The 15434-nt window shown below is 28.6% G+C and overlaps 5 protein-coding genes across 5 annotated transcripts; 1 reads left to right on the top strand and 4 right to left on the bottom strand.

Annotated features, from left to right (window-relative positions):
• Positions 1 to 258: 258 nt before the first annotated feature.
• Positions 259 to 2773, bottom strand: LOC128951980 (kinesin-related protein 4-like). Its single transcript, XM_054297294.1, has 3 exons — positions 2498 to 2773; positions 550 to 1823; positions 259 to 488 (listed from the first exon to the last, which is right to left on the bottom strand). Exons 1-3 carry the CDS (start codon positions 2687 to 2689, stop codon positions 317 to 319), a joined length of 1638 nt encoding a protein of 545 aa, XP_054153269.1. The 5' UTR covers positions 2690 to 2773; the 3' UTR covers positions 259 to 316.
• A 1409-nt stretch (positions 2774 to 4182) lies between these two features.
• Positions 4183 to 5394, bottom strand: LOC128966301 (pre-mRNA-processing factor 39-like). Its single transcript, XM_054313147.1, has 4 exons — positions 5173 to 5394; positions 4927 to 5098; positions 4401 to 4854; positions 4183 to 4285 (listed from the first exon to the last, which is right to left on the bottom strand). The coding sequence occupies exons 1-4, from the start codon at positions 5356 to 5358 to the stop codon at positions 4183 to 4185; spliced, it is 915 nt and encodes a 304-aa protein (XP_054169122.1). The 5' UTR covers positions 5359 to 5394.
• A 174-nt stretch (positions 5395 to 5568) lies between these two features.
• LOC128966302 (pre-mRNA-processing factor 39-like) lies at positions 5569 to 6362 on the bottom strand. The gene is made up of 2 exons (XM_054313148.1): positions 6279 to 6362; positions 5569 to 6165 (listed from the first exon to the last, which is right to left on the bottom strand). Exons 1-2 carry the CDS (start codon positions 6360 to 6362, stop codon positions 5569 to 5571), a joined length of 681 nt encoding a protein of 226 aa, XP_054169123.1.
• A 2741-nt stretch (positions 6363 to 9103) lies between these two features.
• LOC128952685 (rap1 GTPase-activating protein 2-like) lies at positions 9104 to 13410 on the top strand. Its single transcript, XM_054298116.1, has 9 exons — positions 9104 to 9317; positions 9638 to 9833; positions 9901 to 10911; positions 10997 to 11182; positions 11260 to 11420; positions 11475 to 11561; positions 11637 to 12509; positions 12573 to 13121; positions 13251 to 13410. Exons 1-9 carry the CDS (start codon positions 9159 to 9161, stop codon positions 13350 to 13352), a joined length of 3324 nt encoding a protein of 1107 aa, XP_054154091.1. The 5' UTR covers positions 9104 to 9158; the 3' UTR covers positions 13353 to 13410.
• On the bottom strand, positions 13359 to 15370 carry LOC128952686 (nonsense-mediated mRNA decay factor SMG9-like). Its single transcript, XM_054298117.1, has 3 exons — positions 14515 to 15370; positions 13932 to 14448; positions 13359 to 13408 (listed from the first exon to the last, which is right to left on the bottom strand). The coding sequence occupies exons 1-2, from the start codon at positions 15220 to 15222 to the stop codon at positions 13942 to 13944; spliced, it is 1215 nt and encodes a 404-aa protein (XP_054154092.1). The 5' UTR covers positions 15223 to 15370; the 3' UTR covers positions 13359 to 13408; positions 13932 to 13941.
• Between the last annotated feature and the right edge of the window lie 64 nt (positions 15371 to 15434).

Raw genomic sequence — 15434 nt, forward strand, 5'->3', positions numbered from 1 at the left:
AATGCATTCATCGATATCTTCATATTTGWCATCTCTAAGTCATGAGACTATTCTGGTAAATCATATATTATTTTTAAGTTAAATTTATAAATCGATATATTGTCTACAATTTCAGATAATATTAAGCAATTGTTTTTTAAATGCTCATTATTTTCTAGTATTAAAAATAATTTGATTTTTGTTTTGCATTTGTAAAGATTTTATTTGATATTTTAAAAAATTACATTTATTTGAATTATAAGATATTTATAAGTAAAACATTTGATTCTTAAGTATAAAATTTGTTTATAAAAATAAATTGCAATAAAATCAACAATTAATGACCGACTTTGGAAATGAGTTCGTCAACCATTTCAGACAATTGTTTGTTTTCAGTCGACTTTTGATCCAACAATTTCTCAAATGAGTTGATCTTCATTTCACTTTTTTTTGACTGCATTTTCATTGACATCAACTCATTCTTCATTTTATTGAAATCTTCTAAAGAACTAAATATAAGATAAAAAATCAATTAAAATATAAGTTTTTGTTTAGTGAGACATTGCTTACCATTGCTGACTATCAAAAGTCTGACACTTGTTGTAGTAATGGCGACATTGAGTCTCTAAATCTGAAAGTTGTTTACTAATCAAATTATTTTGAGTTTTCAATGTTTGGACAGTTTCTTGAGATTCTATGAATTCRTTGTTTATTTTTTGGTGATCTTTAATCAGTTCAAATTGATTTTTCTTAAGTGCCATCATTTCATCCATTGTTGTCCTTAAAGTTTCTTTCAGTTTTTGCTTCTCTATCTCTAAAGTATCACATGTTTCGGCCGCTTCTTTGTATAGATTTTGATTGATATCATGTAATTGTGAGACGAGTGCCAACAGACGAACGTTCTCTTGTTTAGATTGACTCAACTCTTGTTGCAATAAAATCTTMTTTTCCTCCAAAACTGACATTTTTTCTTTTGATAATTCATTATCTGATAACTTATTTGTCTTCAATGCTAATAAATCGGTATCTGTTTTCTCCAATTTTTGTTTTAATGAACTCATCTCTAGTTTAGTGGATGAAAGTTCTTCTTTGGTTGCCATCAGCTCTTGTTTAGTCAAAACCAACTCTTGACCGACTGATATATATTCTTGTTTGGCTGTTGAGAGTTGTTGCGATTGATCACCCAATAGTTGTTTTGTGGATTCAAGTTCTTCTTCAGTGATTATCAGTTGATTTCTAATTTGTAGTAACTCTTGTTCGGCGTTAAGATTTTTATTYTCCATTTTCTTTAATTTATTTTCCAATTCTTTGATTTGATTTTTATATTCGTTTGTTTCGTGTAAATCAAATGAAAGTATATCAGGTTTTGGGCTATTAATAGGTGTTTTGGCGATTACTTTGGGACTGTCGGACAGTCTGATCCTTTGAAATATATTCGTTAAATCCGAACAATCATTTCTAATATCATTTATGATATCATTTCTATTATCACTTTTGATTTCACTTCTGATTTCACTTCTGAGTTCACTTCTGAGACCAAACGGACTATTTCTCAAATCTCTTGGACTTTCGCTAAATGACTTGTTGTTGATATCCATTAATGGATCAAATTTACGGACGAGTGAATCGCGACTTTTGAAGCTCGTCTTTGATTTAAGATTTGTATCTTTTTTGGCATTCAATGGATCCAAGAGATTGTCATACTTAGAGGCAATACTCTTATAATAATCAAATTGTGACGAATCATAACTATCATTGAATTTTGACGGCGAGTAATGCCAATCATAAAGACTTGAAGTGCTTGTCTTTGGCGAGTCTTTTGGTCGCTGTTTTGATGAATCCTTCTATTAATTTACAAACAATTTATTTAAAAATATATATTTAGTTAAATAATAATTTTTAAAATATTTTTTCAATACCTTTCGCGCTAAAAAATTATACATATTTTAAGCATTTATTTTAGACTATCAATAGTTAAATTATTATTATTAAATTATAATGATTGTAACAAAACAGAAATTAAATCTATAAAAATCACAAAAAATTAAAATTACATTTATTTAACTTAACAGAACATTGTGTAGAAATAAATATTAGGATTACTTTTAAAATGTAAATATTTTTTCAAACATTATATCAAATTTTGAGTTAATTTTATAAAAATTTATTGGCTTTTGGCTTATTTAGAGAAAATTAATGCCAAAAAACGAGTTTTTAAAACAATATATTATTTTCTTTATATTAAATAAACACATAATTACTATATGTGTGTTGAAATAAATTAGTTTTTTATATTTAATAACTTATTGAATGTTTAACAAAAAAAACAGTTACATCACATTGAAAGCAAAATTTTGAGGTCAACTGATTATTGCCCACAGAGTGATAGTCCCACTCAATACAGTTGTGACCAAATAAAGCATTTGTGGGAACAGACAGGAGTTACCATTGAAATAGTTTAGTATTCATCAAAACTATGATTATATGATATATGGCATTAAATTACACTTATATTTACCTCATTTTGGTCTTTACTTTGACACAGATTAGACTCATCATTGTTTGGCACCGAATGAATGATTGAAAAATCAGCAATTRATGGGTTGGCAGTCAGTGTCTGATCCATGACATCGTAATATTCAGGCGAACGCATTGACTGATCCATTGAATAATAAGAAGCGTCCAACTCTTCCGTGTCCTCCGACATCATTGACTGGCTATTGATATCAACTTTAATGATCAGTTCATTAACTAAAGAGCTGACAATTGACTTGATTTCCTTATCKYTTGACTTTTTGTTGAATTAAATTAAATAATTTTTAAAAATTCAGTTTAAATCAAATAATTTTTCAAAATATTTACCAAATTTGATGAATTGTCACAATATTGACTGTTCTGTATTGAAGACATATTTATGTTTAAAATATTAAAAATTTATAATAAAATATAGATCTAATATCTAATTAATATCTAATTTTTGACTTTTAGTAAATTATTTTTCATAAAAATCATTATAATCTGAATAACCACTAAATCAATGTTTTATTATCATTCATACAAATTGAGTCAAAAAATAAGTTTAGCTGAGATTACAAATAAAAATTGTCACTAAAATAACTCATAAAAATACTAAAATAGTATTAATGACTAAAATAAACTAATCCTCTAAAATAATCTAATATAATGAAAACATTGACTTTCAAATGTTTTGTGAATCAAATCTATAAATTAATGTTAAATGTTATGTTTTTTTGGAAATATATTAATACTTTATTATATTTTTATCGATGAGATTAATAGTTTAATATTCATATAAAATACAMAATCATTATAGTATTAAATTAATAATTTGGTTTTATTATTGACATTGAATAATTTTATTTTCATTTAAACCTTAAGTTATGCAAATATATCAATATATATATATAACGTTTCAAATAAAATCTGAAAATTGAATCATTGATATTAATATATTTAAGTAAATTAATATCAATACACAGGAAATAAATTTAATTAAATTATTTCAAACATTTCTATATTTTGATTCATTTTAAGCATTTTGAATGATATTATTTAACAACAACAAAAAAGTTTGCTTAAAATAATGATTTTTATAAAACACAAAATATTTATTAAAAAAATATTGTCAATTTAGTTGTGATTAATATATCTTTTTATTTGATAACAACAAAGTGAAAATATTGATTAAATTAAATTTATATTATTTTGATTTTATGATAAAAAAAATATATTTCATTCATGATTTTTTTWWAAAAGTCATTGAGTTATTTTTATTATGATAGTAGCAAAACAAATCTAGTTAATGCAAATAAACAATTAATAGTTTCAATGCAATCCATAGATTAAAATTAAATAAATTATATTAAATAAAAAATAAATATACTGTACATCTTATAAAAACTATTAATTATAAAATTACAAAATAATTATTTGAAAACATTATAAAAGAATTTAATTATAATTTGTAAAAAAATTATATCAAAAAAATTATAAATTAAGGAAATGTGTGATTATGAAATATCAGTATTTTTTAATATAAACAATTTTGCAAACATTTGAATAAAACAGAAACTACTATAACATATATAGTCTATAAGCCACTAATTTTGTTATAAATAAAATATCAAATTTAATGAGTTATTTCATTCATTAGTTTGTGAAACAGTAAACAAATCTAAGTTTTCATTGATTTTTAAATCGTTTAAAATTTGCTGATTTTATATCAACTAATGTCTCGTCAAAGCCATGCATCAGATTCTGTAAGCGATTGATTGTCGCCTGAATTCTGTGACACAAAAAAACAAAATAATTTATTTTAAAAACTATTGGTTTGTTTAGTTAACAATAAAATAATAGTATTTTTTGTTAAAAATAGTGACAATTCTGGGAAAACTTCATACTTAAGACAACTGAAGCCAAAGTCTTGCATGAATTCCAGTTTCCTTTGTGTCATCGATAACTTTATGTGTTGTGAATCAGTTTTGGTGATCATTAGTTCAAATAAGTCCTCAATTTTGCTTACATCCAGATCTGACTTTTGATATTCAATGTCAATCAATCGCAAGTATAGGTTATAATTGTTTGAATCAATTTTGAGTGCATTGTTCAACACATCGACCGCACGTTGAGTGTCGCCAACGATCTTAAAGAGGAAACGACTATATCTTATCGATAAATGGGAACAGAGTTTTGGGAAATCGCAAAACTTGTCAATTGCCGACTCAWACTGTAAGTGCACTTCATTTATATCACCCTTTCGGTGAAATAAATTAATTTTACTGACAATTGATTCAATAAATTGTGGATTTGCTGACTGATAGTTGTCTAAAATAGCGAGCGCTTCATTGATATTTCCTATTAATTAATTAATAACATTTAATATTATTTTTTTAATTTGATTAATCTGTTTTTATTATAACTGCTAACCTTCCCGTTCCTCAAAAAGTGCCCACAAATTGTGTAATTTAAAAGACTTTCTCAAATGTATTTCAGTAGACTTCCTAAACACATCTCTTATGGCATTTATATCAAAGTTTTCTGAAAACTCATTACCTGTTTTTATCATTTCATATCTCTTTTCTATTAAATAGTTTGTGTACTATTATTGATAATTAAAAAATTAATTTACTTATAAAATCATATAATATAAAATCTAGATCTACCCACACATACCCAGACCCACATGTGTTCATAGAGAGCACATGTAATAAGACATCTCTCAAACAATAGGATAACTTTGGATGTAATGTTGCGTTTGATTTGCCAATTCAAATATTTAGTCCAATTGTCTAATTGTTGTATATCTAAGGCATTGATGTGAAAGTATGGTCTCTTAATATTGTCTTCAAAGTACTTCATTTCTGTTATTTCTTTCAATGTTAGCTCAAACACACATTTTCTTTGATTAATAATCAATTGCCTAATGAATCGCATTTTAGTCTCATTTTCCTATAATTTGTTTAAAAATAATTTTATAAAATAAATCTATAAATAATTAGTTATTTTTTACAATCAAATCATCGAGTGATTAAAATTGTAGAAATGATAGTAATTTTGCTTTAATTATGTTTATATAATATATGAAAGTCTAACTTTTAAATGGTTTACATTAAATGACAATTCAGATGATCTCTTAAACTGTATAATATCTATACAATTTGTTTTACTATTGTTTATAAAATCATTGTATTCATTATCGTTCAAATGATATTCATTTTTGTTGATTATATCAATTGGATTGTTGTTCTCAACAAATGTCACAAAGTTTTCAAAATGTTGGCACAATTTTTTGATTGGTGTTTGAAGAAGTCGATCATAGATTAATGTGACTTCAGATGGATCTGATCTGAAAGTTTGAATCCAATGGAGATATAGTAACCACAAATCACTTGAATTATAATCACTTCCACATAAACGAAGGGCTCTTTCAAATAAAACAATAATATGATTGTCACTCTTATGGCAGCGAATGCACTCTTGAAGATAATGAATCCAAATATCAATACTATTGGGGAATACAGTGACGGCTTTTTCTAACATTTCAAAGGCTGTCCTTTCATTAGATAATTTGCGGCCAAATTCAGCAAACTTTATCCAATAGGCATAACAGTAGGGATAGTGAGACAGGAATTGATTGTATGCCCGACTAATTGTGTCCATATTATTCTGTATAAGTTATTATGTTATTTGTTATACAATAATATATCCAATAATTAATAAAATATTTTTAATGATTTAGTATTATAGTTATAAATGAATTTTTATATATAATTGGTTACCGTTTGTTCACAATATTGCAAAAGTAAAGTCCAACTCATAAAGTCTTGTGGATTTTGGTGAACCAATTGCCATAAATTGTCCATCAATTATGATACTAATATTAATAATATTTATATTCAATGATATAATAATAAAAGCAGTTTAATAATAATGATTATAAATTTTATAATAATAATAAAATTAATTTATATTTTGATGACACAATCAGCAAGTGGTTAGCAAACAGCTTAAGAGTTTAAATGTTTATAATAAAATCACTTTTGACTGAAATAACAATTATTTGAATATTAATTATAATTAAAAGTCACGAGTAATTACTTATTACCAAATTCAACACAAAACCATCATTTTATTAGATCTTATACTTTACTGTTATTAAACAAAATTGAATGTAAATTAAATTTGTGTTARGACTACAATCAATTTGTATAATTATAATACAAATTTAATTTATATCTAATTATCATTTATTACTTATAGATTAGATATTAAATAAAATTATTATCTAAATTACTGAATATTTTTGTAATTTTTGTGAGTAAATATTAAAAAATATTAATTATAAAGTTTAATTAGGTTTAAGGGCATTGATATCAAACTAATACAAATGTAAACTATGTTTACTTATTATTATTATTTTATGAAATACATGTTAGTGTACAATAATGCACCTGCATATACACACAAAATTCAATTAAACACTTTTATTAATTTATAATTGACTATTTCTATGAAGAACTTGTAATATTAATAATTATATTATAATTTCATAAAAGATATTATAAGAAATACACAAAAATGTTTATACATTAATTAAGAATCATAAGTTATGATTATATTTTAAATGCTTGAGATTTTGTTTATTTGTTAGCATAAAAAATCTTAATTAAAACCTTATTATGAGTTTTTTTCATTTTATAATAATGATTTTCAAATCAAAAATACTCACTTATTATCATTATTATATATATATATAATTTGATGATTTTTTAGACATTTTTTATTTATAGCTACTTAGTAGGACAGGTTTTAAAATTAAATAAAACATTATTTTATCAATATGACATATTTTTTTACCTTTATATCTAATTATTAATTAGTAATACGTAACAATTATTGTAAACTATTGATATACTTTTTAAACATATGCTTAACATTACAAACTCTGCCATTTATCTGTTGAATTGATTACTAATTAATTATATCATTAATTTCTTATAAAATTAATATAAAAATTATTTATATTTATATTTCTTAAAATTTATTAATACATTTTATACAATAAAATATTTTTTAATTAATAATTTTTTATAATCTTAATATAGCATAACTTACATCTCGCAATTTTATTATTTAAATATAATTTAATTATATAAAACTTAATTTAATAATAATTTTTAGTAATGTATTTTATTTATATTAATGACTATAAATGTTATAAAAAAAACCAGTAATAGTTTATTATAAAATTTATATATTTATTTTTTTATTGTATAATTATCAATATAATCTAATTGAATTTAACTAATTTTATGAATTATAAAGATTTATTTTATTAATATTTTGGCAATTTACCATGAAATATTATTACAAAATTTATTTAACTTGTTTATATATATAAAATATTTATATTATTTTTAGTAAATATACAATATATTAACAAAATATACATTGTATATTGATAATAAATTTTATATAAATTTATATACTGTATTACTTATATAAAAATTTATTTCTATTATTGACAGAAATATATTTATATTTAYTAAATTAAATATATTATTATATAATATAATAATATATTTAATTTAGTAAATATAAATATATTTCTGTCAATAATAGAAATAAATTTTAAGAGCAAATACTTAACAATAAATCAATTAATCAATTGTGATTTATATTTACTCATTTAATATTATTATTTAATAAATGTTTTGTTCAAATCCAAAAAAATAATAAATTTTTAAATAAGTATTTTTAGATTTGACTTTATGTTATACTTATATAATTATAGTTTGGTTTTCAATACAAACATTATTTTATTTTACAGTAGTTTTGTGACCATTCGGTAAATTTGTTGTCAAAAAATTGTTGAAAACAACTATTTGCTCATAAAATTAGTAAACAATTAATTGATGATTGGAAATGATTTTAATATGAAACAACATTAAACCAGAAACAGTTTTTATAAGTAATCTATAATTTTTTTATAAGTTATAGTTGTTATAAAATTGATAGACTTTTTTGAAAATCAAATTAATCGACAAAACGATTGCCGATTGAATGCTAAGAATTGTTCGTAAATAACAAATTCATAACAAAAATAGTGCCAAAATTGAGACCACTTTCTGCGCAAACTGTAGTCATAGAGACTGTTATTATGAAAGAGTATTGAGAGTTGAGAATGAAATGAGAGGAGAGGTTGGGATAGGGATCAGGAATTGTATGAATGTTTATGTGATGCGGGAGAGGGAAGGATAGAGAAGTCCACTATTATTGGGGAGAGAGAGAGATCACACACACATACTATAGTCACTACACACTGACTCTTGTGTTACGTAAGACACAAAATAGAGTACAACATCTCTCTCTTTCTTCCTCTCTCTCTCTCTCTCTCTCTCTCTCTCTCTCTCTCTCTCTCTCTCTCTCTCTCTCTCTCTGAGAATACGTGAGAAAGAAGATCGATATCTAGTATACTGTAGAGTTGTATAACATATATAGAGTTATATAGAAAATACGCTTTCATTGTAAGAGTGAATGGATTGTCAGCAAAAATAATAAAATGTCGTTATGTTTAGTATATATATTACTAAATTGTTTTCATTGACTATTCATTTAGTCAACATTTTTATAGGAATTAACAAATTAATTGATAAACAATGTCATCCATATGTTTTATATGTGAATTACCAATTTTATCGCATCAATCGTGGGATACCTGGACTCAGCACCAGGCGTTGGGATGTCAGCAGGAATTAGGAAACATTTACCACGAAGACTGTCTTAATTGTTGCGTTTGTGTGGCCAGAGTTAAACAGGTATTGAATCTCACTTTTCAATTATAACAATAATATTTTTTATTTTTAATAATAATAATCAAATATTTATCTTAAATATATTCCGTATTCCAACATATATTATTCAATTAATAATTATTATTTATTATATATTTCGATTTAATAAAATGTATTTATAATATAAATATATACAATTTTTTCAAGCATAAAATTCAATTTATAAATATAAGTATAAATATAAATGTATTTATTTATTTAAACCGGACTATACAAGCATCAGTAAAGTTGCTATTTATAAAATTATTAATAATTAATATCTTATCAAATGTATTATACCATAGGGTAATGGATCGGCCAAAAGACACGGAAATAAGATATACTGTGCCCTACATTACGGCGACATATGTGGTACCGCCGGTGGAGAGGACTTTATGGGCAAACTTAGAGATTTTAAGCGTCAAAGTCTAGGCTGTGCTGAGGCCCGAAGGAAAAGCAGCACAACCTTATCATTTCCAGTGCCCGTCCAGTCCTGTCCAGGTATTCACACTTGTTTTCAATGTATTTCATATACTAAATAACTATTTATTTTTCATTTAATTATTAGGTTCTCCATATTGTGCGGGATTTCCACACGCTGTCAAACCTACTGCCGGTTATTGGATTGAGTGTAAAGGCGGGGGTCAATCGGGTAATGATAATAAAGAAAATGAAAACGAAATGGAATTAGATTTGAAAACGAGGAAAGAAAGCATAACTTTAATGACCGGAGATATCAATCATTCATATAAACCACAGCCGCCGACACCCACTGTTGAGGTTGTACTCACTCGACCACGACTTGAACGACAAGACACAAGTAAATCAACAAATGATGACTACTTTAGTCAGGATTCATACAATTTCTTACAAATTGAAAGTCAAAGACCAAAAACTAAAGACGATATAGAATTATATAGAAAGCCATACACACCACACGTCACACCAAACATTACCATCACTATAGTACAGCCGACATCACCGCCTGCCAGTCCTCCAGTGCCATCACCACCACCACCATCCTCTCAGTCTAACACAAATACACAACAAACCAAAGAGAGTGATGATCCTTACGAACTAATCTCTTTTGAAGAAGAAATCTTTGAGAAACACTATTACGGACGCGAACACTGGAACTACTTTACTAATGACGAGGCATTAGGACCCGTCATCCTTAGCCTTAAACAAGAAAGTTCCAACAGTCGCGACCAGTTTAGGATATTGTTGAGAACCATATCATATTCACTCCATGGTTTAGTGCCCACATCGGCCATATGTGCCGATCGATATGACCGCGAGGCAGTGGTCAGAGCTTTAGGTAATGAGTCGGGTCTTAAACCGCCTCTAGCTTTGGGTCAGTTGCCATCAACGGCCGATGAGTTACTTAAGTTGGATCAGGTATTCATTAAATCAGAATTAAAAGTTGGAGTTATTTACATAAAAGCCAATCAAGTGAATAGTGAAGAGAGTATACTCAGCAACAAAACTGAATCACCGCTTTTCGCTGAGTTCTTGTCGATACTCGGAGATAGGATTAGATTAAAAGGATTCGACAAATATAAGGGAGGACTCGATACCGGTATGTCTGACAAACTCATATACAGTACTTCTCTATATTTTTCTCATTTAATAATTTCTATAAATTGATTGTCTTTTATATATAGTTCACGACCTGACGGGAACAGAATCGGTTTACACAGCATTCAAAAACATTGAGATCATGTTTCACGTGTCAACTATGTTACCACACGAAGAATCAGATCCGCAAAAACTTCAAAAGAAAAGACATATCGGCAATGATATTGTTTGTGTAGCGTTTCTCGAGGCAGACAGTGAGCCATTTTGGCCGGGTAGGCATTATTTAAATTTATATTATATTATATAATTTATGATTCATTTATTATAATTTTTTTTTAATTTTCAAAAGGTTGTGTAAAATCACATTTTTTACACACATTTATAGTGGTTCGGACCAGTCCTAAGCCCTTACAAACGGGAGAAATAAGAAAATACTCGGTATCTGTAGTCTGTAGGGATGAAGTGTCGGCTTTTAAGCCATACTTATGGCATGAATCTGAATTTGAAAAGGTTTGATTTGAAATTAATTTGAAATTATATTTCTATTAATTATTATGAAAACAGGGCTCACATTTCCGTGAGTGGTTGTTAACAAAGATTATTAACGGTGAGAGAGCCAGCTATTCGGCCCCGAAATTTGCACGAATGCAGGTTTGCTTACATTTATTTCAATTATTTTTTTGTTGTTATAAAACAAATAATAATAATAAATTTCACTATCAATAGGACCGAACTCGGAGTCAAATGCTTGAAGATATTGTAAATAATTTAGCCAATCATTTAGCAACGGGTCAGATACCGAAGCCATATAGACGGGGCAGTTGGCGACCAATAGGTCATATGAGACCATCGAGTCCTCTGTTAGATAGTGTTCGCGATCTGTTTGAAGGTTACGACCAAATAGCAAAAGATTTTAATAATGCCTTCTATGGTAACGCAAAGCTGTTATGTGATGTTGTATTCAATGTGATGGGATCTCCGGTCAACGGCGGACATGAAAACCAAGTCCGACGTATTTATGCCGTCAGAGCTATTTTGGCCATAAGAAGCCGAGTCTTCCTTGAAATGCTCTACGGTTTCGCACCGCCGCGCGGACAGACCAATCCTGAAGGACAAGCAATTACGCACATGGGATCAATTGCAACAAACAATAGTTCACAACAGACTACAAATAACTCAGAGAACAAAAAGCTTAAGAAAAGAGACAGTATTACAGAACAGGCCAAACATGCCATCAACCAAGTGTTGGTTCCGCCAAAGATTATTGCACCAAATGATAGGGACAAAGACAAGAAAAAAGATAAAGAAAATAGAAAAGCGTCTTCAGCATCAACTATGTCGACATCACCCGCACAACTAAAGACACCCACATATCTGACAGTTCCCGGTGCAAGTGGTGGAGGTGTCTTCAAAACATTCAAAACATTTATGTCTGGTTCATGGAGTGGTTGGGGTAGTAAAGGAAGGAACGAGAGTATGAAACGATGGCAAAGTGAGTCGTTTTATGCAAAGCTTGAAAGTACTGGAGTCGAAGTACCGGGTCTTTCGGTATGCGCTGATGTGGCAAAAATCGATAGGACTAAGTTAGCACAAAATGAGGTATTCAATAGTCATATCATTCAATTATACATTTATTACTTTAATTGTCGTTTTTGATAACAGTTCACAATAATTGAGTTCGACGGCGACACCTTTCAATTGCTCATTGAATACCTACACTCGGGGTCGTGTCCTATAACATGTGACACCGTTCCCGGTCTCATTTGTGCAGCTGAACACTTTGATCTACCCGACCTATTACAAGCGTGCTTTCATCACACTAAGACACACCTCAAGCTGAATGTCGTTCCTCGAATGTTAAACCAATTGGAAAACTATTATTGGAGATATACCAGTGCCAGCCAATTGGTCAACACAATACTCAATTATGTTGACCCGCGAGCTAACGCACTGTTCGCCCGTCAGGAGTACTTGCAATTAAGTGAATCAATGTTACAGACAATACTTACGCGACAAAACCTCAACTTAAGTGAGACAAAGAAGTTTCAGGTGATGTTTCAGTGGTCGCTACACAAAGTCAAGACAGATAGACCAGACATCCAACGCAATGATAAATTGCAAAATATGAAGATTAATGAATTGCAAGCTATTATGAACCGATTGACACGGGATCTCAAACTGCATAAAATACCGCCACAGGATCTCATTAAGGTATCACATGTTTATATATTTATTGTGTTATAATAATGATATAATTACATAAATCACAACATTTGTTATCTAAAAAACGAGTTCACAATCTATATACCTGTTTGTTGTTGTTGTTGTTGATCCATACAGATAGTACTGCCATCGAAGACAATCAGTCACGAGAGGATATTAGCGACACTTCTATATCAGGCGGACTCTGGTATATATCGCAACTCCGAATTCGGCAATTGATGTCTTTGTTGTCCATAAATATAAGTCTGTTTGTTATATATTGAACCGATAGAAAACTTTTTTTAAACAAAACCAATGAGAAAAAAAATAAAAAAATAGTTATGAGTCGCAAAACAAATTATATACATATTATAAATATTATATTAATTGTTATAAGACATCTATATTTTGCTTTAAAAAATTGAATGTTTAAATATTTTGTTAATTATTTGTATTAATATATATATATATATATATACAGTATATATAATTATTGATAAATATTGAGCCCATTTGTAGTCAATGACAATAAACCTTGTTATAAATCAGTCATTGATTGTTCTCAATGGCACCGTTTGCTTTGGGAAAGTCGTATCAATGGCTTGAATCACTTCTTACAAACCATTTTCTATAAACTTTCCAATAAAAAGTCATCCAAAACAATGTATGATACAAAAGCCTCATATCATATCACATCACAAATCAAATGAATCATTAAAATAAAATTTTTCAATGAAATTATAATTTGTTGTTTTTTAAAGAAATTACTGAATTTCTTAATAAATTAAAATATGTCTAATCTTAAGAAATAATTCTTACCTAAAAAAAATTATGGCAGAAATCTACCGTAATCTGAGAATAGACTGGATTTCCTGACGGATGTCTCCCAATAGCGTTGTGACGACAATAGCCACGCTTTCTCTGAAGAATGAGACGAATTAGGTTTTGTCGGTGCTTTCATCACTGTATTCAACAATTGATTTTCGTCGCCATTAATAATTGTCACGTAAACACTTCTTCCCAATAATGATTTAATCATTTGAATCGTATCTTTAGTTATATCTGACTGATTATCAGTAAAATAAATAATGATATCTGATTTCTGAGCGTTATCTCCGACCATCATTATAGCGGTGGCCATCAATTTGATTAAATGAATGTCTAAAAACCAATTCATTACTATTATAATGTAATCACACGTCGCAAATAAAAAGGAGAGAAGTTGTAATGATATCATATAAGAGTAGTTCTCAGGTTCTGAAATGTCGACACCAGTTGATGACAGTGGCGGACATTTCTGAAGATATTCATCTAAAACTGATGCACTAAGAAGTGGCTGACAGAAACGAGAAAAGAAACAATTAAAACAATACTTTTTTAAATTTAAGAGATAATTAATTACTTGTGAATCAAGAAGTAGAAGTCTTTCTTTAGTGATATGAAGTTTCACACCTTTAGTACGATGTCTGAGAGGTTTTTCGCTGTATTTGAAATTATGAACTCTGAAGACATCTTTACCGGCAATCAAATTCAATGTCGACGACTTGCCGACGCCATCCAAACCAACAGCCGATATAACTGAAAAACCTGACGCCGACTGTGTGTCGCTATAAAGCCAGTCGGCGGCCAAACTGTCGACAAACATAAGATTCTCGCTGTCTATTAGTGGTATCACTTGAGGAGATATTGTTAACAAAGACTTATTGATAGTATCGTCTGTCGACGAGTGACTGTTAAAAACGGTAACAGATTTTAGCGACGATTGATTAACCGGTGTATTATTAGTGCTTGTGTTGGCCGATGTGCTGGCGATGGTCACTGTCTGTTGTTGTTGTGATGAATGTAAAGAAGGAAAAATTTGAATGCTTTGTATCGGTGTTGTTGTGACCGACGATTGTGACGTTGAGTTCAGTTGGGATGTTATTGACGGTGTGATCGCCGACTTGTTGTTTGGGTTTTTGGCCAAAATGACAACCCGTGACTGTTGTGGCGGTGATTGCGATGTGTTGGCCGACCGTCGGATGTCATCATTCGTGTGATTTCGATCGACGTCCCGATGGCGGCGCCTGTGTGGCCGTCGCGACGGCTCAATCGTCAACTTGTGGTCCATTGACTAAACGTTAATCACTATATCCACGTGCAGTACGTGTGCCTCACGTGTGAAATGATTATACAATTAATATAATAATCGATTGATTTATTCAAAGTCTTCACACAAACTATACATTCATAACAACAATGACTCAAATGTTTCACAGATTTATGTTTAACACGTGAATATATATTATAACATTTGGTACTTTATTATACAATCATTTTCAA

This window comes from Oppia nitens, unplaced genomic scaffold (assembly GCF_028296485.1).
Source record: "Oppia nitens isolate AA-2021 unplaced genomic scaffold, nextdenovo-longstitch-racon4-pilon3 scaffold1_pilon_pilon_pilon, whole genome shotgun sequence".
Classification (NCBI taxonomy): domain Eukaryota; kingdom Metazoa; phylum Arthropoda; class Arachnida; order Sarcoptiformes; family Oppiidae; genus Oppia; species Oppia nitens.

Coding starts and splice junctions, on each gene's coding strand:
- LOC128966302 (XM_054313148.1), bottom strand. CDS start 6,362: ATGGACAATTTATGGCAATTGGTTCACCAAAATCCACAAGACTTTATG. Junction 6,166..6,278: donor TGCAATATTGTGAACAAACG/GTAACCAATTAT, acceptor TAACTTATACAG/AATAATATGGACACAATTAG.
- LOC128952685 (XM_054298116.1), top strand. CDS start 9,159: ATGTCATCCATATGTTTTATATGTGAATTACCAATTTTATCGCATCAA. Junction 11,183..11,259: donor CAGTGAGCCATTTTGGCCGG/GTAGGCATTATT, acceptor AATTTTCAAAAG/GTTGTGTAAAATCACATTTT. Junction 11,562..11,636: donor CGAAATTTGCACGAATGCAG/GTTTGCTTACAT, acceptor CACTATCAATAG/GACCGAACTCGGAGTCAAAT.
- LOC128952686 (XM_054298117.1), bottom strand. CDS start 15,222: ATGGACCACAAGTTGACGATTGAGCCGTCGCGACGGCCACACAGGCGC. Junction 14,449..14,514: donor TTCTACTTCTTGATTCACAA/GTAATTAATTAT, acceptor CGTTTCTGTCAG/CCACTTCTTAGTGCATCAGT.